This window comes from Melozone crissalis, unplaced genomic scaffold (assembly GCF_028551555.1).
Source record: "Melozone crissalis strain CALT ecotype California unplaced genomic scaffold, PUWL_Pcris_2 ptg000029l_1, whole genome shotgun sequence".
Lineage (NCBI taxonomy): Eukaryota > Metazoa > Chordata > Aves > Passeriformes > Passerellidae > Melozone > Melozone crissalis.
The window spans coordinates 12,457,658-12,484,564 of NW_026535807.1; the positions used below are offsets into that span (position 1 = coordinate 12,457,658).

At 39.7% G+C, this 26,907-nt stretch overlaps 1 protein-coding gene across 2 annotated transcripts in view; it reads left to right on the forward strand.

Moving 5' to 3' along the window:
• Positions 1–23,444, forward strand: part of ARHGEF3 (Rho guanine nucleotide exchange factor 3) — a 107,599-nt gene extending 84,155 nt beyond the window's left edge. For both annotated transcript variants that reach the window (XM_054280828.1, XM_054280829.1), the window contains 9 exons: positions 9,268–9,375; positions 14,757–14,927; positions 16,650–16,712; positions 17,009–17,105; positions 17,207–17,283; positions 18,639–18,896; positions 19,063–19,233; positions 20,198–20,384; positions 21,291–23,444. In XM_054280828.1, the coding sequence (XP_054136803.1) occupies positions 9,268–9,375; positions 14,757–14,927; positions 16,650–16,712; positions 17,009–17,105; positions 17,207–17,283; positions 18,639–18,896; positions 19,063–19,233; positions 20,198–20,384; positions 21,291–21,598 (1,440 nt within the window). In that variant the 3' untranslated portion in view covers positions 21,599–23,444. The remainder of the gene's footprint in view (positions 1–9,267; positions 9,376–14,756; positions 14,928–16,649; positions 16,713–17,008; positions 17,106–17,206; positions 17,284–18,638; positions 18,897–19,062; positions 19,234–20,197; positions 20,385–21,290) is intronic.
• The last annotated feature ends 3,463 nt before the right edge of the window (positions 23,445–26,907 follow it).

Consider the following 26,907-nt stretch of genomic DNA (forward strand, 5'->3'; position numbering starts at 1 on the left):
AGTGTACTTTTACATAGAGAGACTTAATTATTTAGCTTAAGGGAAGTGGAATTCTTTTCAGCTCTGTGTTTTTGAAAAATTAACACCCTAAGTGTGTGTGTGTGTATGCATCTATGGAAAACACAAGCTGTTAGGTACTGAATGTTCTTCTCAAGGGTACTCATTATATTAATGATAATATTAAAGAAATACGATTTTAGCCTTTACTGCATGAAGGGATTTTTTGTAAATTAATAGAACTGTCAGATCTGAAGAGCTGGAGTGTTGCTCTGTTAGTCAGGAAGCTTGGTTATAATCAAATTCCAAAGAAAAAGACTCAGTGAAAGCTGAGAGCATGAGGAAGTATTGAGTAACAGATGTGATCAATCAAAATTATAATGTGCAAACAGCTTGTGTTTTATACGAACAAGAAAAGGCACCCTTTTGCTTTCGAGCTGGTTTCTGAGAGTAGGGTGGGATTCCAGCGTTCTGAAAAAGAAACTTGTAAATATCCTGTAAGACCACCCACCACTCCAAAAAATGATTCAGAAAGCAGAAATAGAAGCTACTCGTTGGGAAAGGCATTATACGGACTGGTGTATGCAGCCTGTTTGTTTGAAATCTGTACGGGGGAAAAAAATCCTTAAGCTCTAACCTGAAGCTGTTCTGTCAGCTTTTAGCATTTACAAGGGGAATTAAAGCTGTTGGGCGCCTTCTGCCACAGCTGGGTGTTACTGCAGCAGAGCACTCCTGTGTCTGGGCTGGGCGTTTCTGCCTTTGCAAACGCCAGTTTACTTCTAGTTATTAACATGTGAAATTGGTTGTTTTTTTAATAACTGAAATAGTGCATAAATGTTGGTATATTTGGATTAGAACAGATTTTCTGTTTTATAAATGTTTTGAGGAACAAGTCAGTGGCAGAAAAGAGAACTGAGGATTTCTGCTTCCGGCTCTTTCTTTCAGCTGTGCCAGCTCCCTTGGCATAAACTCTGTGGAAAGTTGCACAGTCACAAAACAATGACAAAGGAAATTTCCAAAATATATGTAAACACTAAAATCTGGATTCTGATAAAAAACCTGATGTTCTAGTACAAGTCATCATAGTTCTTTTCAAGTGCAGTTTAAGGGCAGCAAAACACTGCAGTACCTAGTACCTGAGTTAATATGGCAAACACTATAAGGTCTTTACTTGAACCGTTACATGCCCCACATAAAATCCTGTAGTACAATTCCAGGGATGAACAGTACAGAGGTGTTGGGTTCTTCCCAACTTTTTTATATTTCAAAAATAGAAACAATTAGTAACATTTGGAATTGCTTACTCTGGTTATAAAAAGCCCCACACCTTTCCGGATGACAAACACTATTTTCCATTTTTCCCCTTCTAAAGCCAACACCCAGGCTGGGTGGGCAGCAGGTGAGAAGGAGCATTCACAGCCACAGATTTGAGGTTTAAAGGTCTGAATGTGAGGTCATGGCAAGGAACTCCTGAATTCCTCAGAGTAAGGATGTCCTGTTCTGCCATTCAGGATCCAACACAGGATTTAGGCTCTGAAAACTACAACGGGGGCAGAGAATTCCTCTGTGTGTCCAGTGTGTTGTATGTCTGCTTACAGCCCTTACAGTGCAGGATTCAGACCTCAGACCCAGGGCTGTTTGCAGTCTGTCTTTTCTTGTCTCCTGCCATGCTCCCAGCACGGGTGCAGGAGCTCTGGGCTGCCTGCTGCTCTGCATGGTGTTTATTTGGGGGATGGTGTTTATTTGTGTTTGTTTGGGGATGGCGAATGTGAAGGGGAACCCAGCGGCCTCCAGGCCATGGCACATCATTAACAGGGAACCAGGCTTGGAGCCAGAGGGAGAGAGGCCAAAAGATTATGAGATAAACTCCAAGTCATGAATTTTCTTTGATCTTTCTAAATGTTCGTGTTTCATGTTAATGAAACATTAGTAATTGCAGTTTTGACATATTTCAGGTAAGTTCAGGTGCAGTGTAGCTGCACTTGAAACGTCAGACCCCTGCACTTGGAATTGCTGATCTGTTCTGCGTAATGGCAGTGTGAAACAAATAGCTTGTCTTTATTTTTCCATTCAGTAAAACACTGTATGATATCTGCTGGTTAATTGGCAGTGCAGGTTAATATCCAGTCAGTTCCAGAATGGAAAAGGTGTCTCTTAGACTGCCTGGTCAAGCAGCTCGTAATGAGAGGAAATGCAGAATTTAATAATCTCTACATTAGTTGTCTGGGTTTTTCAGGGTTTCTGTTGCTTGTGTTAATTTACCTCAGTGTGAGGTTTTTCTGTTAATTTGCCTTCATTTCCTAACTCCTGATAGAGGTATTGATTTCTGGATATTGCAGACAAATGATCAGTCAAGATTGCTGGATGCAGCTTGTGCTTCTGCTGCTGACACTTGAGTGCTTCTGCCCTGCCTATGGCAAATGAAATCTGGAGGGCAGCCTGTGTGCAGCCAGGAGCCAATCCTTGATTAACACAGGGTGGGATAACATCATGCAAACTTCACTGTTGTCTTTGACCAGGAATATTTCACCACTTCCCTAAATGGCTGTTCATTGTACCCCAGTTATCATTTCAGGTTCTCTTGTTTGTAATGCTGTGATTAAAACAGAATGTCTCTGGATTTTCCTTTATTTGCTTGCTGATTTTAAGGAGACTGACAGAGGAGGAACAACAAACCTCTTCCTGCTGCCATCAGGGAGTGCAGATGGTGCATGGGACCTTATGGATTTCAAGGAAAATTGTATGATCAAGTTGCCTTTGTGTCAATTCACTGAAATTGCTTATTAAATTCTCCTTTAGATGCTGGCAGTTTTAGTAGAGGGATACCTCTCCCAGGTTTTAGTATGGACTCATGTGGATGATTTGGTTACCTTTGTACCCCGCTGAACTGTACTTAGAACTGCTTTAGAGTCACCTACTTTGTTTTTCTTTACCATTCACCTCAGTTCTAGAACAAGCACTGTTCTACAATTTTCCAATCAGAATCTTTCTAAGATACTATGAAGCAAAGGGAAATTCTCTGCTGTTTCAGTATAAAATCCCAGTCTTTTTAGTGCCAAAATCAATTGAGACTGTTGTTCTGGTTTTAGACTTGCTTCGCTCTGAAGGTACATAAAGCCTGAGATGCTTGGTTTAATTTATTTTTAGATTTAAGTGTTTGCTGTGTTAAGGGTTGTTGTAACATAGGTTGTTTTTTCTATTTTAACCTTTTTTGGTTTGCTTTGTTTTTTATCCTGCTGAAGGTTAAATACTGATAACATCCTGTGGAACAGAGCTTGAATGTGGGGGTTTTTTTATTAAACTCCAAGTTTCGGGGGCATTTATTAGAGCTGTTTAATCTGAGGCCAATTTAACTAGTAGCAGACTAACAAAAATAATATTGTTGGGCTTCCTGCCATGACAAATGTTGACTTACCCTTATAAAGTTGACTAAAAACTAATAACCTTTAAAGTATGGAAACCTTTAAGGCGTATGGAAATATAGCCAGTTAGTTGAAATCTGAAACAGAATGGTTCTGTTTGAGTTTCCTGGCACTGCTTATGAATTAGGTATGAAACAAAGGTTACTGTACTGTTTCAATTTATAGTGTCTTCTATTTATTACACTCTTAACACTCTTGAGACTAATTTAAGACGTTTTTCCTTAATGAATGCTCCCATAGCACAGAATGAATGCTTTGGATGTCTCATTGTCCTGATTCACATCAAAAATGGAAAAAAGTTAACCAGCATGATTTTTATACAATGTGAAGCAAGGTAGCTACCTTAGATCCAGAATTACTGCTGTAAATGTCTCAGAACTTGCTGAACTCCAGTAAGTTGAGATTCTAACAGGCATTGGCAATTTCAGCCACTTTGTGTGTGGGTTCAGTTGGCCTCTGAAGGTTAAAGGTAAACAGGATGAATTCTACTATTCTAAAATGCTAAGTTTCTGTACCAGTTTTCACATAGCACTTATTTTCTGTGCTGGGTAAAAACCGTTCCTTTTGTGGAGTTTGGTTTTAAATGCAATCAGAAAAATCAACACAATATCCTGGTCACAGTAGTGCAGCAGACACAAGAATAATGGCCCCTCAGGGAAACATTTTCCCTTGTTTGTGGGATTCAGCACCAGCCCTCCGACATGGAGAGCGCTGTTGAAGCTGCTGATAAGAGATGGGAGTCAGGTGGAAAAACAATCCTAGCAGCAGTGAACATAATTGGCTCTTCACTGGCAGGAAATCACTGGCTAAGCCTTGAGGGGCACAGAGTGGAAGAATTTTGAAGTGAGGTACTGGAGCAAGTGAAGACCTTTTATATGGCACCTAGACTGCTATTCAGCATGTGTTATCCAGGTCATTGGTTCTGATGTTCTTAGGGCAATATGGAGGGAACCTGGCCTCGCTCTTTTTGTTTCCTTTCTTTCTGTTTGTTAGGAAATGAAAAGCAGTCTTTTGCTAGAGTAATTTATCCACCAAAGAGTGATAATTAGGCTGTGTGTGGTCTTGAATGATAATGTATCGAAAACTGACACAGTTAAAATGGGTTTAACTCACTCTGCTTTGAACTTTGGGACTATTCCATTCCTTACATATACTAGTAAAAGAGGCTTTTTTAATTTTGCTGATGAAGAGCATCAAAGTGTTAACCTTCTTCCCCTAAATAGCCTTCTAGAAGATTTCATATCTGTGTAGTGTGTTCTTGGATACAATACAACCAATTATTAGTTGCCAGTTTCACTAATGAAGAAGCAGAAGTAGCATGAACTTAGCTGTCAGTGCATTACTGCTAATGGAAGTGCCTAGTTCTTCATGGGATCTTCTGCTTTTCCACACTTCCATGGCTGTTTGAATGCTCAGCTTGGCCTGGGAGCAGGTGCTGTGTGCTGAGTTTCAGGCTTTTAAATAGCAATCTGTTTGGGTCTGTGCATCAGCCCCAAAATAATGATACAAAAGTTACCTGTTTGTCGGGATGTCATCATTGTGAAATGACCGTATCAGAGTTTAGAAAGCAACACGTTTGTCGGTTCTGCAAGGCAAAAAGACTTAAATTTTACTGCAAAGGGAGCTGGCAGCTGTTAGTCTGCTCACTGTGGCTTCCCAGCAATGCTCTGGTTGGAGCTGAATGCTGCATTTTCCTGCTGTCCCACAGCAGAAGGGTCTTTTTTGAGATTATACATTAAAAGGTAGAGCTTTCCTTGCTAACTCAGTAGTCTAAACTACTGGGTTAGAGTTTAATATATAGAAGATACTAGAGATATGATTGTACCTATAAATAAAAAGTAAATTAGAATGAAGAAGCAATTGGAAGCACTGTGTCCTTCATGTCTAATTAGAGGCATGGCACCTTTGAAACTTCTTGTTTGATAGCTTCCCATCTTAAATTGGTGATAATCACTGTTTATGCTATGGTGATTAGTCTTTCTTCATAGTAATTCTTCAGAAAAGTATATTAGAAAAATGCACATAGAAGGACATAGTAGGTGTTTGAAATGTCCATTGTCTGGTTTTCAGACTGTCTATATTTTGGACACAGATTTGCTCCTTTTATCACTTTGTTCACAGTTTCAAGTTCTTTCTGAGGCTGCATGTGTTCACAGTATTTGCAGCTAATTTTTTTTTTGTCTCTGAATTCAAATGTTCCCGAAGTCATCTTAAGTTCAAATATACAGCTCCCTCCAAAAGCCATCTGCTCATTGTTCTAGCCTAGCCAGGTATTAATTTGACTTCACTTGACTGTTCAGCCTTTGAAGTTCCTGCACTCATGTTTCCCTCAGCTTTATTTAGCCTTATATCAAATTTAAAGCCCTGTCAGATTAATGTTACTTATTCACATATACCAGCTCCACATTTTGGAAACTCTGCCAAACTGTAGTCTGGGTCTTTTTTTTTTAAACTTACTTCCCGTATTGCTTTGGCAAGCCTTCATAACTCTGAAAATACAGTCTAACATGCAGTAATTTCAAAACTCTGCAATAAGAGGTTTTTTAAAGATACCAATCATAATGGCTTTAAAAGGTCAGGCAGCACATTGTAACTCCTGAATTTTTTTGTCATAACTTGGCCCCCTTCCCAGTCTGGACAGGTGATGGTTGTTGCAGTGGATCCAGCCCCTAAATCCTCTCTCTTGTTCCCCTGCGAGTTCCCAGAGCTGTGAGGGGGAGGCAGGAGGAGAGGAGCAGGGATGCCTTTGGCAGCTCTGAGGGCAGCCTGGAGTCTGGTGTTCATTCCACCAGCACCGTGTGTCCTCATGGAGCGTCCTCGTGCTGGCCAGACACTGCTCAACATTCATACCCCAGAGGGTTTTATGGCTGTGGGACTTCTGGTTAACTGAGAAATTGGAGAGTCTTCACAAACAAATTAGTAAAATAATGAACATGTTGGACTGATGTGCAAGTGCAGATTCTGGTCAGTATCTCTGGGTAAAACAGAACAGTTCATGCAGTCCCCTCTTTCCTTTTGTGTTGTTGGCTGTGATGAACAGAGTCCTTGGTGAGAAAAACACCCACCTGTTCACAACTTGCCCTTGCCTGTGGAAGTTTTCCCTCTCCAGACTGGCCTCAGTAGTTTGTTCAGCTTCTCTGCAGTGCTGGTTTGGAGAGGTGACACAGCTTGAGAATGAGGGTGCTGATGAGAGGGGAGGCAGAGGCACAGTGGATGTCAAAGTACAGCAGAAATCCTGGGATCAGATGTGCAGCAGTTTCAGCATTACTGTCTGGCAGTTTTAGAATTGCTCTGCTAGTGCTGTATTTTCATTGCACAGTCAAAGCCTTATTTGTACAAATTTCATTTTACTACAGTAGAAAGGGTGACACAGTGCTGATGGCTTTTGTTGTGAGACTCTCTGAATAAAATGACACCTGGAACACTAAGATTTGTTGAGTTTTCACTTCCAGCTCAGTGTCTTAACCTACCACACAGTTTCTAGTGAAGGGGAAAATCATGTTGTAAGTATTCAGAAAAGCTTTCCTCATATTTAAAAATTTAGGATTAACAAGATTTTTTTTCAGAACTCATTGGTAAAGGTGTAAAGTCTCAGGCTTCTGAAGTTATCTGTAGTAATGTTATTTGAGAGAAATCCTGTAATAATGCTGATTTCTTTCCATAAAATTGAATTCTAAGTTTGGACTGCGTATTTAGCTGTTCTGAATTCTGGTCAGAATTTTCCATGTGAAATCAGAACACAATAGATTGCATGAGGAATTCAAGGAGGGGTGCTGGCACAGAAGGGCAGGACTGCAGTTACCTGACCTGGCTGTGTCTGCTGGGGGAACGGCTGGCCTCTAGTGGCTCACAGCAAGAGGTTCCACAAGATCTAAATGATGTTTGATGGTGGCTGAAACTCTGCTTGGAGTTCATCTTTAAAATTAGTTTCTGTTTTCAGTGAGGTTTTGTAACATGAACATTAGTAAATATCATACTGCCTTAGCACTTTTCTCCTTGAAATGGATGGGGGCAATGGATTCCAGAAGGGATACAGCATAAAGGAGTAATAATTTCTATTAATCCTATCTCCTGGGAAGTCCCTCCAATGTCCATTTCCAGGTTTTGCAGCAGGGCTGGCGCTGAGTGCCCGTGCTGCTGAGGCAGAGCTGCTGGCACAGGCTGTGCTGCTGGCACTGCCCAGGGCTCCATGTCCCTGCACTGCAGTGCAGCACCTTCCTGACCAGCTGGCCCTGCCAGGGCTCTGCTCTGGGCTCCAGCACTCAGAACTGGCACAAACAGCTCGTGCTTGTGCCACCAGTTAGAGGAGAATTGCACTGGAATCTCAAAGGTTTTCCCTGTGTTTTGGGGAGGGGGTGGGATGCTGCTGCTGGAGAGGTGAGTGAGTAGATAAGCATGCGAGTGCTGCAATGACGTAAAAATGCTCCTGAAACCTGCCTCAAAGACATGGTTGCTGAAAAGGAAGGGTTATGAATAACAGTGCAGTGATGAAGATAAGGATTTAACTTGCTTTAGACTGCTACAGTTCTTTAATGCCAGGTGTCGTGTGTGATGGAATACATTATTTTTGCTAGAGGGTTAAACACTTTGTCACTCATCTCAGCTGGCTTTTATGGATTTCCAGGTCTGCCTGCTGAGAAGTAAATTAAATATGTAGCTGCTTCTCACCTTTCCTCTGTTGCTGCACTAATAGAAGAGAATTTTTCTTGCCAGTAATACAGATGGTGGTCATCGCTGCAGAGATTCATTGTTTGGTATCAAGAAGGATGACAAATCTGCATTATCTCCAGAAGGATTTATATTTCTTTATATTTAGAAAAGGATAACAGGCATGCTTCATTTTCTTAAATCTATGTCCAGACAACTGGAGGCATAGCAAACCTACACAAACTTTATAAGCATGGCTGAAAAAGAAAGATGAACTGCATTAGGATGTCCTTGAAATATGGTGTTGGATGGGGTTTTTAACTTCACTTGGAAGGTTTGGCTCTTTTTCTGTTGCCTTTTGCATGTGCTGTTCGAGATCCATTAAATGTCAGATGGAGGTTAGGAAGCCAAGGGTAACTGTTCTATTTTTATGTATTTATAATCACTTTTTTCTGTGTTACAATTTCTGGTTTGTTTTTTTTTTAATATATCTGCAGGACAATAGGCATATTATTTTGGTTATACATTGCTTTGGGTGCTAAAATACATATGAGAAGGACAACGTTGAATTGTGTGCTTTATGGTAGATTTTGCTAATTTTCCTTTATATTTTATGCAAAAAATAGGTGTATGTAACATGTTATTAATGTGTTGGTCTGTATATGTGACAATTTTCATAAGAACATGCATTCAGAGACAATAAGAGTTAAAGATTTCTGTCTAAATTTTATATTCTGGAAGAAAATACATTTACTGAATAGAGTCACATGCTGACAGTGCCAGAAGCAAAGGCACACACAGAATTGTTTATATTTCAAAGCATTCCTTTCAGTGAGAAGATTATCATAATGAGCATTAGCTGCAGAGCACTGCTGAAAATTCTTCGGCTAAGAATGAGTAAAAATAATCAAATTATTTTCTGTTTCTTTGTCTCCCTTCCCCGTTCCTGGCCATGGCAGCTTCTCCATCATTACATTTTTCAGCAGTTTCCAGGACCTGTATGTACCAGCCAAGAGCAATCTGTCACTGTCAGTATTTGAAACTGCTTTTGTTTATTTACTGCCCCAATGATAGACCAGGTTTGCAAACACTCTTGCTACAAATGCTTTCTTAGGAAAATCAGCAGAACTGTTAGTCATCTTTACCTGATCATGCTCACACTCTGCTGACTTTTTTTCCTTTCCTTCCTCCTGTGTTGCAGGAGCCCAGTAACAAACGGGTCAAGCCTCTTTCCAGAGTCACATCCCTGGCCAGCCTCATCCCCCCTGTGCGAGCCACTCCGCTGAAGCGCTTCAGCCAGACCCTGCAGGTAAGGGCAGCACCTCCTGATGCAGCTCCTGTGCTCCCCCTCAGCTGCTGCTGCTGCTCCCCCTCAGCTGCAGCCCCTGCTGCTGCTCCCCCTCAGCTGCAGCCCCTGCTGCTGCTCCCCCTCAGCTGCAGCCCCTGTGCTCCCCCTCAGCTGCAGCTCCTGTGCTCCCCCTCAGCTGCAGCCGCTGCTGCTGCTCCCCCTCAGCTGCAGCCCCTGTGCTCCCCCTCAGCTGCAGCTCCTGTGCTCTCCCTCAGCTGCAGCTGCTGCTGCTGCTCCCCCTCAGCTGCAGCCGCTGCTGCTGCTCCCCCTCAGCTGCAGCCGCTGCTGCTGCTCCCCCTCAGCTGCAGCCGCTGCTGCTGCTCCCCCTCAGCTGCAGCTCCTGTGCTCCCCCTCAGCTGCAGCTCCTGTGCTCCCCCTCAGCTGCAGCCGCTGCTGCTGCTCCCCCTCAGCTGCAGCTCCTGTGCTCCCCCTCAGCTGCAGCCGCTGCTGCTGCTCCCCCTCAGCTGCAGCTCCTGTGCTCCCCCTCAGCTGGAGCCCCTGTGCTCCCCCTCAGCTGCAGCTCCTTCCTGCAGCAGGGATGCACACGGACACCACTGCAATGTGCCAAACAGGCTTGGGCACCTTGCCACCACAAGGTCACTCAGCTTAAAACTCTCACCTCAAAAAAATCACTTCTCTCTTTAATGTTTTTCACTTACCAGGAAGAAAACTATTGCACCTGTAGCATCTAAAAATAGTTTACTAAAGGATTGCAGTTGCTTTTAAAATTTGATGAAGAGAACATTCCGTAATGCTTTTTCATAATGTTGGTTGGTTTCTTTGAAAGTGTTATTTTTGGTTTAGTTGGTCAGGTAGGACTGCTAAATTTCCTCCTGTAGAGTGAACTTTGACCTTAGCTAAACAAAAGAGTTGGTGAATAATTGGAAATTTCCAAGTAATTTTCCAAAGGTGATGGTGGAAATTAATAAAAGGCTAACAAATTTTAAATGCAGTTTCTGTGTTACAGATTAGGGATGTAATATTGTACATACTTGGAGACTAATGAAACTTAGCTTATAAAGCATTTGTGCCTTCAGACCTAGAGATGGCGAAGTATTGGAGTGCTCAACCCTTACTTGCACTGCTCTGGGTCTGGCCCAGAAAACTCCTGTTTCCTCTTTAAAAGAGTTTATGTAGAAAGGCATGTCAAAGATCTAAAGATAATTATTTAACAAACTTAATTTCTTCAAGAGGAACTGTAAAAGGAACTTGAATGTGTTAGAAATGTTCCTTAATCAAAATTACCTAAATTAGAGCTTTACTGAAGTTACCTGTTAAGGAGGAAAGAAATAAAACTTCAGAGTCTATTGAGAAATAAAAAGTCATGGGAAAGAATTCCATTTTTCTGTAGTTGTAATTACCTAGAAAATTGATATTACAGGGATTTCTGACACTGGTTTTCCTGTCTTTGGTTCCTGTGATGTTGAAAGTGCAGATTTGTGCACGGGGTTGGAGAATCAGCCAAATGTCTGCAGCCCTGCCTGGCTCGGTGCAGGTGAGGTCTGCGTGACTGGAGCAGAGCTCCCTGAATCCCCTGGGCTCTGTGAATCCCCTGCAGAGTCTGCCAGTCTGCCTCCAGGGGAAGCTGGCTCAGCTCTGGAAGGGCCACATCAGTTCCAGTTCTGAGGAGTGTGGAAAAGGATTTAATTTTTGGCCAAACCTCTGCTGAGCAGGGTGCTTCCCTTTCCACAGCCTTAGGCAGCTGTTGGCCTCATTTAGGTACCTGTGCTATTGTTCTGCAGTGAAAGCTTCTGGGACTGCACAGTCCAGTGCCCAGAACAATATTGTATTTAATAAAGTTGTGTCAGACTAACCAAAACAACGATCCTTTCATGTATGCAGTAGCAGCTTCCCAAAATGAGAACTATATTAATGTGTTTCAGGGTAAACTTTGTCAAAAATAGGAGGGGAAAAAACCAGCTTTGTTGCAAGTCCTACTGTTGCAAGCATTTCTGTTTTGCTCTGTTCATACTGCCCATAAGAATATATTTTAATTAGCAGATGAAACAGTGGTGTTATTTATACCATCCCCTCTAACTATGTGCTTGAAGGACCTGTGATAAGAAATCAGCTTCTGTGTTCTCCAGATCCTGCTGGTGATGTCCCAGCTGTAAATTGATGTCTTATCTGATTTTCTCCATAGCTGTAGAGCAGGAACAAAAAAGACTGACCTTGTGCTCAGGTGTCCCACTTGGAATGACTTAGAAGCATTCTGGGAAGTAGATATGGCTATTTCCCTTCATTATGCTTTGACATAGCTGTGACTGTGTCTTGGGAACAGTATAGGTTTCTTCTCATCATGTGATCTCCTGTAAAAAAGAAAAAAGTGTTGATTTTTCTTACTGAGTGAACTTTTATGTATTTTCATTGTTATTTCAGTCAAACCCCATGTTTCTTCTTGCATTGCTGTTAGATGTTCTGTGTCTGTAAAATGAAGGAAACTTCTGTCATCACCATAACATGCAGAACAAACAACTTCTTCCCCTGAAAGAAAAGAAAACAAAACAAAGTCAACAGAACATCCATCTAAAAAGACCACTCCAGCAGCATCAGTAAAATGAGTTAGAAAATTCTGAGATTCCTTTATGGCATTTCAAATAAACCTTCTTAGATATTCTTCTAAATAGAAGATACATGTAAGAGGAAAAAAACCCCAACTTATTGTGTATAATTTTCCTTACCTCTGTACACGTGACTTCAGTTTGACATTATTGGACTTTGAGGAGAGGAAAAAAATTTCTGTCTGGGATTTGTGTAGTTTTTTAAAAGATATGTTCTTGGCTACTTTTTATGTTTTGCATATTTTATTGATTACAGAAGTATTTGATTTTTTGGTGTGTAGTTCACTTTATTCCAATTTTCCACTTATTTTCAATACTTTTTCATAAGGATTCCAAGTAAAAAAATATTTGAAGTCTTTCAGGTTTTCTTTCAGGGCCTTCATTTTTGTTTTTCTTCTGTTTGTTTGGTTTGTTATTGACTATTTGTAGTCATTGTGTTCCTGTCATGTAGGGCAGTGTACAGCAGCTGACCAATAAAATGCTGCTAGCTTCATCTCTGCACTCTGTGCAGCTGCAGGATACCTAATGCCAAGCAGGTATTCTCCCTTGTTAACCCACCTGGCAATCCAGTTTATTTAGCTGTATTTCCAGTCTCCATCAAGCTACACCAATGATTGTGATGATCTGCCTGGTTTTATTCACAGCTGTGCTGCTGGGCTTAAAGCAGAAAATAGGATCAGAAAAAGAACTCCAGCTGATGCTGAAGAAAGAAATTGCAGTCTGGCTGGCTTCCTCTGCAACTTCCATTTTAATCAGTGTGTCTTGAGTTTAAGTAGGGAATCCAAATTACTTTTTTTGTCTTAGGACACCAAAAATTTCTAAAAATCCCCAAGAAGAAAATTGTTTTTAATATCAGTTTGAATGCCATAGGTTTGATCAGTAGTGGCCTTTGCCCAGTGTATGAAGTTGTTTGCTTTACTGCAGCTCTAATTAAGGGTTCCTAATTGCATTGATTAGCATTGGCAACACATAGACCCTTCAAGAAACAATCTTAGAACAGCCAGGAAAATCTGTTGCCACAAGAGAAATATGGTAAATAAAATGAGGGGTTGTGGATAGATTTTTCCCCAGCTCCTTTAGTTTTTGGAATTATATGACAATTTTAATCATCCCACAAGACCATAATTTTTAAACAGTGTGTGGGACATGTTTTTTAAGGAAGCCAGAAACTTCCTTATAGGAAAATAGTTTTAAAAGACTGGAGATGTAGAAATGCTCTTTTGACATTCCTGCAGTATTTTTGTTTTTTTGAATTTTTCCTTCTTGACAAGTACAAAGCAAAGATAGCATCAGAGTATCTTCAAACTTGTTTTTAGAATTTTTTGGTAGAACTTCAGTTTAGGGCTGTATTCCACTAATAAATAACCTCAGTTCTGTGTCCCTTATTAAGCAAGGTACACTTTGTATGGGTCATGAAAAGGCAGATGGATGAGAGAAATCAATTAAATACATACTCATTGTGTCTAGGGAGCAAGGATGCTAAGCGAACAAGCAAGCAGGATTTTGGGGAGTTTGGTTTCATTTTGAGTCTTTTAGCCTCTCTGTGCCCCCTCTGCCCAATGAGGACAATTTAGGGCTGTGGAGGATTGTATGGAGTGTTCTCCTGCAGCAGGGTGGAACATTCTGTCAGTGCATGGGAAAGGTCACTTTTCCCAAAATACTGCCTAATTTGAGTTTGCTCCGTGATTCCTCATTATAACAAGTGAAATTAAGCATGTAATTTCATGTGTGTTTCTGTACGTCTTAACTCTTGAAGGAAGACTAGCACCTGACTTGGAAAGTTTTGGAAGGGGGAGTGTGTGTGTTTATTGTTCAGGTCTTTGTCAATTCCAAGTACAACTCAGAATGGCTTCTGTTAAAGCACAGGTTTTTTATTTATATCATGTCTTCTGATATGGGGAAAACATAGTATTTATCGGCTCTGTTTGTATTTTATGGGCTCTTATCTTAAGAGAAGAATTTCAAATATTGTCCTTTGTATATGCTGCTTTCAACCTGGAAATTGAGACAATTAATTTTGTTTATAATATTCTTACCCAAGGCAATAGAAAGATGATTTTGTTATGTAAGGCAGGTTTTAAATAACAATGAAAATGTAGAGTATTTCAGCTATGTGAGATAGTTTAAGCATTTCAGAGGTATGACCTCAAAAAGAAGCCTTGCATTTTAATGAAGCAACAAATAAACCTTTTCAAAATAGAATAGTAAGAGCATAAAGTATCCATCCTTAGCCTGAAATCCTTCTAAGAGTTTACAGGCAATTAGAACTCTCAAGTCTCTCTTAAAATTGAAATTGGCTTTTTTGAAGTTTAGGACCAGACCACATAGTAGCTACAGAGATGCTGGTACACAGTGGTAGAGTGTCTAATATTTGCATTAATTCTAAATTTTTGGTGAAGCAAAAGTGAAATGTACCAGTAATTCCTGTTTGTTCACTGAAATGAAACTCTGTATTTGATCAGTTCTGTTAGTTTAGTGTGCTGCATCATTCTGCACTGTCCCTGTAGTACACCCCTGGCGCCTGTTGTGTGGGAATGCTTTGCAGAAGTTTTGTGCATGTTGAGGACAGGACACGGACAGAGTTCACTGCAGGGATGGAGGCCCTGCCCTTCCACGAGAATGTATTGAGATGTCTCTTGCATTCCTGGTACTAAATGTGCTATGAAGTTCAAAGGCAAAACCGATCAGAGAACATTTGTTTGTTGCCCTGAACCTTGGAAATGAGCAGAGTGAGGGTGTGCCCTGAAGCTGGTGTGACACAAGCCCCTTGTCTCTCCGCAGCGCTCCATCAGTTTCCGCAGCGAGAGCCGCCCCGAGCTGTTCAGCCCGCGGCCCTGGTCCCGCAATGGGCCCCCTGCCAGCACCAAGAGGAGGGACAGCAAACTCTGGAGTGAGACCTTCGATGTCTGTGTCAATCACATGCTTACATCCAAGGAGATCAAGAGGCAAGAGGTACAGATATAGATATGGATATGTTTTTTTAACCATAAATTTCACGTTCAAAAGTCGCCTTTGAAGCGTAGAGTTGGGAATGCTCACAGGCATTGGGGCAGCACTTGGAGATATCCTGCAATTCAAATGTGCCACCACCTGCTCTAGAAGCAGAATTCCACCTCTAGTCTTTATGACCCAAGCTGTATTAGATTAATGTATTCTATGTTCAGTCCAGCTCATTGTATTTCCTTAACAAACCAAAGGCACTGAGATGTCTCGTGGCTGGCTGCATGTGTGTGCATGTTCTGCCCGACACTTGCTGTAGTCATGGCTGATATTTTCATGTTTCATTTTGTCATTCTAGTAATGTGAGGTGAGCATGCTGTGCCAGGAACAGGTGTTCATCAGGTGATACAGACACACAAAAATGCACCATCATTTCCTTTTTGGAAAAGGCTGTCTTTGAGGAAGGTTCCAGTGCTAGACAGATGACACACTGATCAAACATGTGCCTTCCAAAGCAAAACAGAAGCATGCCAGGGGTTTTAATGTGTCAGACAAGACAAAGTCTAAATACAGAGCTCCTTCAGAATCAAGGTATTTTTATTTTCTAAAGAAATTCCTAGCTGTATCAACAAAGCTTGTAATAATCTCCCTGAGAATATTTCAGGGACTGAGTCATAAATCAAACAACAATAGTGTCAAGCATTTCTTGTGTAAATTTTAACATTGTACAGGAATTCATAGGAAATAAATTTGTAATTGAGGACTTCAAAGGCAGCTTACTGAAAGCTAAACTGTAGAAACTGTTTGCACAGTGTATAGCAGTCACTGCTGCGTGGGGGCAGGAGCCAGGATCCTTGCTCCAACCCAAGTAAGTGAGCTGGGTCCCTGCAGGTTTAGCAGGAGGGTTGTGCTGTGTGTTTGTTCCCATCCTGTGTGCTTTGCTGGGACAGCTGACCTGCTGCCCATGAGCTGCACTAGGGCAAACCTGGCAGGAATGGGGGTTCCTGAGCCCCAGGAATCTGTTCCAGCTGGGGATGGGCTTCCATGACTCATACTGGTTGAAAGCTTTGACTGTAAAGCAAGGAATTCTAGCCCAAAATGTCCTTAACTCTTCCTGTACCCCAGTTGAAGGAGGTAAAAAGTTAATAACAATGGGGGTTTGATTAACCAGTGAATTAGGGTGGTGTTATTTTTAATCTGCCAGCTTTAAAGTCTCAAATGTGCTTTAAGAGGAGTAACTAACATCAGCCAAGTTACCTAGAGCTCAGCCTTTGTAACAAAAAGATGAATTGGTACCAAAATAAAAGTGCTCAGTATCACAAAATACTTTAAGTAAGATCTGTCTCCTACTTGGTAGAATCCCCTGTAACTTCTGCCACTGCCTGTACTAAAAGGGAACACAACAAACTCCTATGCAAGCAATTGTATAAGTGGCTAAGTCAAAACACCACAAAAATGAACTTAGTTTCCTACATCTGGGAACACATCTCTTTGAAAAAAAAATCTTTGTCTATTTGAGGTAATTTTTTAATGAGCATTCTGGTATAACTGATTTAAAAAACAATGCACTTGATTCTGTAGTTATGCAATAAAGCCTTACTTTATTTCTGTAGATTTAGCAGAGAAATGCTGTTACAAGGTGTTAAGACAGTTGTTCAAAATATAACATCAACCCAGGAAGTGGAGCATAGATTAAATAAAGATACTTTCTAATGTTTGTGTCTGTTTTTACAGGCTATCTTTGAACTTTCCCAGGGAGAAGAAGACCTGATAGAAGATCTGAAGTTGGCAAAAAAGGTCTGTTTAAAAAACAAAACCAAAAACCGAACCACAACAAAGAGTGCTAATTGGTTCATAACACAATTAAAGCAATCTTTTTTTTTTAATAATTGCTAAGACAGTAAAAGAGGAAAAAATCCAAAACGTGTTTCAATTTCCCATTTTTTCTGAAACACTTAAGTGTGCTGCCTTTTTTTTTTTCAATATGAAATTGATAGTTTAATATATGGTTATGAAACTTATTTACAGAGACCACTAAATTCTATAATGAATTTTGCAACCAACAAACCACAAATGTTTGTTTTTCTTTTCAGGCTTATCATGACCCAATGCTTAAGCTTTCCATAATGACAGAGCAAGAGCTGAACCAAATTTTTGGAACACTGGACTCTCTAATTCCTCTGCATGAAGGTAAAACTCTCAGAGTCTTTGGCTGCATAATTATACCACACAGATTTAAAGTCAGGTTTATTAAAGTGAGGTTTCTCTTCTTTTTTTCTATTCACTCTCAGATCTTCTCAGGCGACTCCAAGAAGTCAGGAAACCTGATGGATCAACAGATCATGTTGGGCACATCCTCGTGGGTTGGGTAAGGCAGAGTTTATAACCAGTTTTGGGACTTTAGTCTGGAGATGTCATGTAGTTTGTCTCAGACAATTTCCTTTCTATAACGTGTCAAAAAGATATTCTCAGAATACTTTTAAAAGTTAAGGCAACTATTTAGGGACACAATAGAATATTTTCTCTTTTCAGGGATTTTCCATGGAAAGATTTAGACTGGGATATTGGTTTTAAAGGTTTTGCTGTTCAGGAGTTGGGCACTATTTAATATACTTTAAATAAAAATCAAGAGTCAGACTAGAGTTTTTCTTATGTAGGTCCTTTGAGAATCTGCTCCTGTTTCTGTTCTGGTTTCCTTGGAAAGTCAAACAGGGATACAAGAGAGATGTTGCTGCCTCATAAAAGATAAAGTAGATAGGTTCATGTTCACTAGCATCCAACAGCATAAATACTGAAAATAGCTTTTGTTAGTTTTGTTGATAAAATTGTTCATTGCTATCAGAAAGAGTTATTTTTGGTTTTAGATATGTGAGAAGTATGTTTTTAAGTAAATGTAAGTAATGAAATTTAGCAGGGAAAAAAAGGCTTGAAATTTTATGGAATTAAGTAATGACATTTAGCAGCTCTATGTGAAAGTGTGGCCTATGGGCAACAAGGGAAGCATTATATCATCTATATAATGCCAATAGTTAATGATAAATAATTTGTAAATGTCAAAATAATCTTCTTTGCATTATGTAACTTAAAATATATTTTCTGGTGTGTGTTGAACATCAGTGAACTTCTCTTGATTCAAATATATTCAAGTATAATTTCCTTTCTTAAAAGATTTTGTGGTTTTGGATGTTAATACAGCAGGTTTTGTAAGTGCATATACAGCTCTAATCAACACTCAAGGGGTTTTTTTAGATTTATATATATATACACAGTTTTGTCATCTTGGTTTGGTCAAGGTTCCTGTGGACAATATAGAAGTTTGATTGTAGAAATTTGCTGATCTGAAAAAGGCCAGGTTTGGGAGTACTCATTCCTAGGCTTTTATTTCCATTCATAATTACAGCCAGGCTTTTGTGTTCTAGTTTTGTCTGCACTAAATAGTGCTCAGTCTTAAGTAATTTATATTTTAATGCTTTGCAATAGTAACAGAGATCTGTAGGATCTGAGTGATGAGCAAGTGCTTCTAAATTACTTAAATTTTGAACAAGGTGCCCTGAGGACCCTTGTAAAGGTAATATTTGTTGGAAACATGACATCAATAACCTGTGTATAAATCTCCAGCTAAAGGAGTCTCAGCAGGAATTCTGATGTCCTCAATCACCTGAACCTTTCAGTGCAGGAAATTGTGCTTTGCTTCAGCTACAGAATAATTTATTCTTTCCTCAGCTGCCATGCCTGAACTCCTATGACAGCTACTGCAGCAATCAAGTAGCAGCCAAAGCTTTATTGGACCACAAGAAACAAGACCACAGGGTGCAGGATTTCCTGCAGCGCTGCCTGGAGTCTCCCTTCAGCCGCAAGCTGGACCTCTGGAACTTCCTTGACATCCCCAGAAGCCGTTTGGTGAAATACCCTCTGCTGCTCAGAGAAATTCTGAGACACACACCAAATGATCATCCAGATCAACAGCATCTGGAAGAAGCTGTGAGTTACTGTTGGGTTTGGGGGTTTTTAGGAGATTATAGCAGTTCTAGCTTATTAGTGAATTAAGGGAAACTATATAAAATATTAAAAACCACAAATGTTTATATGAACAGCTGAATATCAGATGTGTAATTAAAATTCATGTATTTTCATTGTGTCTCTGCAGATAAATATAATTCAGGGCATTGTGGCTGAAATCAACATAAAGACTGGTGAATCTGAATGCCGGTATTACAAAGAGAGACTTATTTATCTTGAGGAAGGCCAAAGGGATTCATTGATTGATAATTCACGTGCTGTGTGTTGTCATGGGGAACTGAAGAACAACAGGGGAGTGGTAAGGAATAAATATTTTGTCATAAGTAACTTTAAAGATATCTTCATTTTGCACAACAGCTAAAAGAGCTGTGAGCACACACAGAGAAACATAATTCTCTAATATACAGGAAGTTGATAAATGTTTATTATATATAACACTAATATTTTTTGTTGGTAGTTAAGTATCTCTATAGGTAGATAATAAGTTTATATGTATCTCTGTCTCTTATGGAGCCTAGCAATATCCTGGATAAATGGTAAATCTGATCAATTTCAATACTTGCAGGGAAAAGCACCAAATATCTGGTCTCAGAGATGTGATATTAATGTCTGTAAAGAACACACAAAATGTACCAGCAGACTTTACATTTGCCAAAGGCTGTGGTTATTCAAAATGCTTTACTTGATTCTTTGTTGAGATCAAGGTTAATTTATTGACTAAATTTAGTACTTTGATTCCAGTCTTTGGGACACTGCACTACTGTTAAGTTTCACAAACTGAGCTTTCAGTTAAAAAGGGAAAAAAAAAAATTGTATTAGTAGAAGAGAACTCAGTCTTTTCTAGCTTTTTTCCCCTCAATGTTAAAGAGAACTTTTGAATGGACAAATAATGAAAAAAGATTTTTTTTCTTTACTGACACTAATGGAAATATGACACTTATGGAAGCAGATAAAACTTTGGGAAAATTTATTTTAGGAAGTAACAAAGTAAGCAGTGCATTTTTGCAGCTCTGGAACTGCTTCTGTGTAGCATGGTTCTGCATACGGTGGAAGGGTCCTGTTTCACCCCACAGCTGAGAGGGAAAGGGGGAACAGGTGCTGTTCCTGGCTCACCTGATGAAGGTCAGGCAGGTAGCTCAGTACCAAACTACCAGGAAGAAACTGGCCATTTTCATCTTTCTGGTGAACTTTACTTGTTCCATTTGGTTTAATGATGTTTCAACAAAAGACTAACGCTGTATTACCTGTGAATCTTTGAGCAGAAGCTGCACGTGTTCCTGTTTGAGGAGGTGCTGGTGATCACTCGGGCCGTGACGCACAACGAGCAGCTGTGCTACCAGCTGTACCGGCAGCCCATCCCCGTGCGGGAGCTGCTGCTGGAGGACCTGCAGGACGGGGAGGTGCGCCTGGGCGGCTCCCTGCGCGGGGCCTTCAGCAACAACGAGAGAAGTATGGGCCAGCTGCTTCTGTTTGCTCTTGGGGGCCATCAGAACTGGGGGATACCAGCCAATGGGACGTAGGAATAGTCTCTCTACAATTAACGTTATATCTAGTTTATTACGTTCTAAGTTGTTTCTTTTCAATTCTTCCTCAAAGCTCGCTATGTTGATAATAGAATCTCTCCACACGCCTGCTCCTGTACTGAATTGAGAAGGGGAGAACATACAGACTGTAAAGTTTTGCGGTTTTGCAAACTTTGCAAGGTGAAGTTATAAGCAAGTGTATTTTGAAATCTTGAGCTGTTTTGCCTTTCCTTGTACTGGAGACACTGATTGCTATTCAATAACTCTTGAAGCTGGCAGATACTGTAGCACTCAGGGTAAAGACTGCAGCTATTCATGTTTATGCTCTTCCAGTTAAGTACATTATGAAGATGCTTTTTCTATTACAAGGGTCCTTTAAATCTCATCTGGTCATAACTTCAAGGGTTTTTTGTATGTATCCACTCTGTTAGTGAAGGGAAAGGAAGAGATGAGTCAGTCTTTGGCTGGCACAAGGATGCTGCATTCAGTGAAGGTTGTGGAAAGGAGAGGAGAAGGAAGGTAGGAGGAGAGGCATTAAAGTGTGGGAGAAGCCTTAATCTTGCTGATTTACTTTAAGCTTAATGGATAGCTCATGCATGGCAGAAACAAAATTATGTAATCCAGCAATATGAAGTTACTAGAAGTGCTTGTAGTGTTCTGTGGTCTTCTCTCAGAAACAAGAGGATACTCAGACTCTTTTCTCTGGTCCCCCATAGTCTTGTCTGATCTTAAGGCAAAGATTGTGCAGATTTTGTTACTTAAGTATATTCTTCGATTATAAAATCCATTCAGCCAAAGCATTCAGGGATTTGATATATCTTGTTTCTTTCAGTCAAAAACTTCTTTCGAGTCAGCTTCAAGAATGGATCCCAAAGCCAGACCCACTCTCTCCAAGCCAATGACTCGTTCAACAAGCAGCAGTGGCTGAACTGCATCCGGCAGGCCAAGGAGAAGGCGGCGGCGGGCACGGCGGGGGCGCGGTTCCCGGGGTGCCCGCGGGCACAGGCCCCGGAGCGCATGGAGCAGTCGGACTGCGAGTCTGACTGCAGCATGGACACCAGCGAGCTCGGCGCCGACTGCGAGCGCATGGAGCACACGAACTCCTGGGACAGCCAAAAGCAAATAGAAACCAATGTTTGACACAAACTTACAGCTCCTGGAAGAAAGTCTGTCTCTTACCTGTACAGTATTTGCATTCCATATGTGGAACCATTCAGAGAAGCACTTTTAGAATATTTTTTGTGACAATGTCAATGCAGTTCTTGTATTTGTACCTGTGAGTGTCGTACTGTAACTGCCCATCTGTATAAGCTGGAATCTCTTGCAACTCATGTCCTGTGATTATGTTCCATAAATACCCAAGGTGGATGAAAGAGGTACTTGACCAGTTATTCTCAATGTCCTGCTGTAAACAAAATCTCTAATCTACTGTTTATTTATGCATTACATAAATAACCTTTCCCTAATTTTTAAGTATTTTATTTGCCCTTTAAAGGGGGCAGCTGAAGATGTGGACTTAATATGGAATTTCAAGATAATAAGTTTTTTTAAAGGTATGGAAAGAAAAAGTAGTTTCTTGGAACAAGAAAGAAAACTATCTTGCAATAAGCTGTCCAAACTCCTGTGGTATTAAATCAGCAAGAACTACAAACAGCAGGCCATGAAACCAGGGACTCTTTAGGGATATTTTTCAAAATGAAGCACTGTCCTAAGATTCAGCAGCCAAACTTACTAAAATCTGGACATTTCAAATGGTCAGCAGAGTAAAATGGTTTATTTTTCAAAGAATGTAATGCTAAAAATAATCAACTGAAAAAACCACAACCAAACCTTTACAGCCAGCACTGAATTAAATGAAATACTGAGAATACTGGATGTTTGTAAATAAGCTGGTAATTTGCTTTCAGTGCCATATATATATCTTATCCCAAACAGAATAAGAATGGAAAGGAGCTTTGCTTGTGAATAGGCCCTCTTCAGCATTTTGCACTCCACTGACCTCCACTGTTGGTTTTAAGCACCACTAATGTTAAAACATTTAATTTCCTGTAAATGTCTGTTTACAATTACATGTAGTTGGTTTTTAAAACTAAGTGCTGATTTTATACAAATGGTGCTCTACATATGTACCCTGTGGGATTATGTAGAGAGAGTTTAAACAAAAAGGGAATTTTTTGTCCTTTAGGATGTATTACATCCTTTTTACTTTCCTCAAGTTTTGTTTTAAAAGTTTTTGTTGCATTTCATTTCATACTGTAATTGGAAATGTTACTGTGTTTTCTGGTGGCTGATTTAACCTACTCATTATGATGAGAAGCAGATGAGTCACTTAAATGCAGTCTAAAACACGTAGCGATCATCCTGTTATTTTTCAGGAATCCCTGGATAGTATTTTATTTCTTACTGTAAGAAATAATGCCAGTGCTGTATGGCAAGCTATGAAAATGATATATTACAAATTTTAAATGATTCTTGGTATTACACAAGATAACCTGTGCAAAGTACTTGTAACAACAAAAGTAGAAAAACTGCTAAGTTATTGCCAAAAATATTTTTTCTTGTGTTCTACAAGTTTACATAAAATTTACTAGTTATCTTACATATATATATGCTGATGTGCATTACAGAAATCAGTGTGACAAATGATAAACAATATAAAGCAAGGTATTTTTATTTTTTAAAAAATGGCATTTTTACCCTATAGAACATATTTCTGTATTTATAGTTTTTAAAAAAAAAATCAATTTTCTTTTCTGTTTCAGGCTTTGTAATTTATTTCAACTGCTTCATTTTTAGAGCTGAATGAGTGAAGATGAAAGGAAAAATCTGCAAAAGAAAAGGCATAGGGAAGTTGTTAAGCAAAAAATGTTGAAAAAGAGCAAAAAGCATGTGAAGTGTTCAGGTGGAGAAGAAAGAATGAATGTGTGTTTTGACTTTTTTTATTAATGGCCTTAAACTTTTCTGGAAGCATTTCAAATAAATTACATTAAACCATTTTGATTTTTTTTTGTTTGGTTGGTTTTGGAAGAAGACTACAAAAAGGTTTCAATGCTACATGCAGTGAGGCTTTAATGTAATTGACCAAAGCTTGTATTTTGTTTCTGATAAAGTGGTTCATATTTGGATCTAATTTGCTAAATGCACAGTAGTAACAGAAACAAGTCACTACACTCAATTCACCACATTCCCCAAGGTTCTGTATGGCATAATTAATTTAGTAAGTAGGTGGAACAAAAATGTACTGTCCTGTCATCAGTTTCTCTCTCATAATTCCTTGTGGGTAACAATTAATAATTGAAATTATTAATTTTGGGCTATTCCAACCAGCCACGGAATCTCAGAAGATTAATTTACATTTGTTTACCATAATTTAGTCACTCACTCACTGTTCAGCATTCTGGAGTGTTTTGGTTGTGTTTTGTAGTTGACCTGCACTTAGCTACTGATTGATCTAATCCTAATGATGTTGGGTTTTTCTCTTCAAATCATCCTAAGGATTAAGCTTTCCAGTTTAAGAATACTGATATCATGCTGGATTTGGTAAGCTTGTTTTAGTTCTAGCACTTTTAAAATGCCACTGCTTTTGAAAGGATGACTTTTGATTGTGGCAGGAGGATGGTGGTGGAGGAGTGGGCTTGGACAATAAAATGTACCAAAAAGTATGGGTCGAATGTAAAATTATGAGTGTGAAGAGGAAGAATCATATACATAAATATGTTCATGATTGTCAGTAATTGTGGTGTCCAGAGGGGAGTGTGAGGTTGCAGCAGTGAAGAGGCAAAAGGCAGTGAGTGACAAGCCTGAGGTGTCAAGTGCTTCCAGGATCACCATGAGGAGATGGCAAAATGAGGAGAGGGATGCAGACACCTCTAAACCTGAGGCACGAGCACTCTGCATCTCCCACTCGGGGAAAAGGGTGAGTGATGAGCTGGCCTGCTCTCAAGGGCAGGATGTCAGTGGTCTGAGGGGGCAGATCCATCCCTTTGTGGCAAATCTGTTAGCTCTTCTGCTCCTGATGAGGAGTCAGTGTAGCTGTAGCTTATGAAAGACCTGATGGACCAGAAGCAATAAAGGTAAAAGCAGAAATTGTTTTGACTGAGAAGGAAAGGTAAGCAAAGAGAATCACCTTGGGACTCTGTGAACTGTGTGGGTCCTCTGAGACTGCAACACAAAATTAAACTGTCTGTGGCCTTTGTTTCCCTAGATTTGCTCTGCAGCACTGAAAAGAACAAAGCCAGGATGACAACGGGAACACCAAGGTCTGTAATGAGACACCAGGTACTGTAAGTTTGAGATCTGTGAAGCTCAGTGCCAAGAACAGTTGCTGGAATCTGGGTAAGGATAGGGCCAGAATTGCACGGTATGTTATAAATGAGAAGCTTGACTATGCCAATATTCCAGCAGCAATCAATTTATTAACTAATACGGTAAAGTATGAGCAGTACAGCACTGGGTACAGTGGGGGAAGTTTTCCCTCCAACTGCACACCTATAGTTGAGGCTTACAGGTATTTATAGGGGTACTCAAAAGCTTTGTCAGCAGTTTCTATTCCCAATTTTTATTCATCAGCAGTTTCTATTCCAATTTTTTATGTCACAATTCTATACCTATTGTGATTTAGTTTTTCTCAGGATGTATCCCAGAAAGGAGTATCCCCGGATGGTGAGGTCTGGTTTCCAAAAGAAGGAAGAAGTTTCCCATCTGGGGAGGTCCAGATTCCAGATGTGGGTCCACCTTTTAATTGCAAGGACTATAAATCTCATAACAGTGATGTCCAGCTTCCCTTGGTTGAAACTATAAATCCTTGAGTTGATGTTCATCTTCCTTTCTCAAGCTGCTTTTCGCTGTTTTGTTAAGGTGTGAGATAAACACATTTCCTTTTTATATATTCTAAAGCTATAGTTTCAAAGATCCTTACTACAAGCAATATTCTAAAATTATACTTCAAAAGGTTATTATTGCAAAACTCTAAGGCTTAACTACAAGCAGAAAGTTCCTGTCTAAAAACAATTCAAATACTCCTAAATCAACTTAAGACTTATAAAGGTTAATTGCAAACAAAGGATAGGTTCAAAGGCCTTCTTCCATGCTTTACTTTCCTCAGTTATTATTAGAATTCATCTTTATAACTGTCCCATGGTCCACACATATCACAATCACAAATACACACATTGCCTGTATGTACCTGACATGAAACACAGCTTTGGATTTCACAGGTACAAAAAGTATTTTCACAGGTACAAAAAGTATTTCCTGCTTAGCATGACCCACCTGAACCAGGACTTCTCCCTTTGGAATGCTTCTGTGACAGTGGGAACCAGGTTGCTTCAAGTTTCACAGAATTTCCAAAATTTGAAAGCTGTATCAGAACTTTCAGACAGCAGTTTAATGGATTGCACTTTTTGATAAAAATGAGGTTTTATGGTGACACTGCCTGGCACTTAGGCAAATCTTGATTCCCAGGATTTAACAGAGTCTGAAACCAAGTTCCACATACATGGAAGATAATTTGTTGCCTTTTAAAAGGGGATTTCAGATCCAGAATGGGCAGCTCTTCTATGTTTAATGCTTATTAATGAATACTGATTTTAAAATATGTGTTTTACGGGTTGGTGCTGCCATCTCTTGGAAATAATGTAGTTTCACAGCTGATTTGATTACAGGAAATTTGAAATATTTTAAGATATTACATATATTAATAATAAAATGAAAGTATTACAAAAATACAAGTAGATATTCTCAGTCTTTTACCTGAGGGTCACATATTTGTTAGGGGAAAAAAAAAGTACTGGGTGAATTTCTGCTACTAATTCCTGGTTTTACAGGGCCGGGTCAACTACTGCCCCATTTAGTCTCATTTTTTAATATCATATCATATTTTCTTCATGGCTGGTAAATGATACTAAAGCTCTTTCCAAGTGTGTAAATTAGGTTTTGTTTCTGAGTTTTCCAAAGATTCTTCTCTTTGCATGGTCTAGGAAGAAAGATTAATTACACAGTTCTTCTATCCTTGATCTCCTGGAACCTGAAATTTAGTTGGCACACTAAATTTGGAGAAATTAGATGTATTTTGCATCATTACACTAGTAAGGGAAAGTAAAATAGTAATTTGTGGTTATTTGAATTGTAATGATATTCTCAGATTGATTAATTTTAAATTTCTAATTTAGTATTCAAATTCTTAAATTTGCATTTATAAAAGGATTCTGAAGTAATGTCTGGAGGAAGCACCCAAGTTTGCTCCTTGAGCATGCAACCCTCCCTTCTGTCTTACTTTGTGGCTCTTAATCTGATCTAAATCTGTATTAGTAATGTGTTAAAATCATCTGATTTCAGAATCAAAGAGATCTTTGTACTGGGGTGGAAAACCACTTGGTGCAAGCCCTGGAGTCATGGTGGAATGCTTGGCAAGTATCAAAAACCACAGAAACCAGAAACTAGAGAGAGAA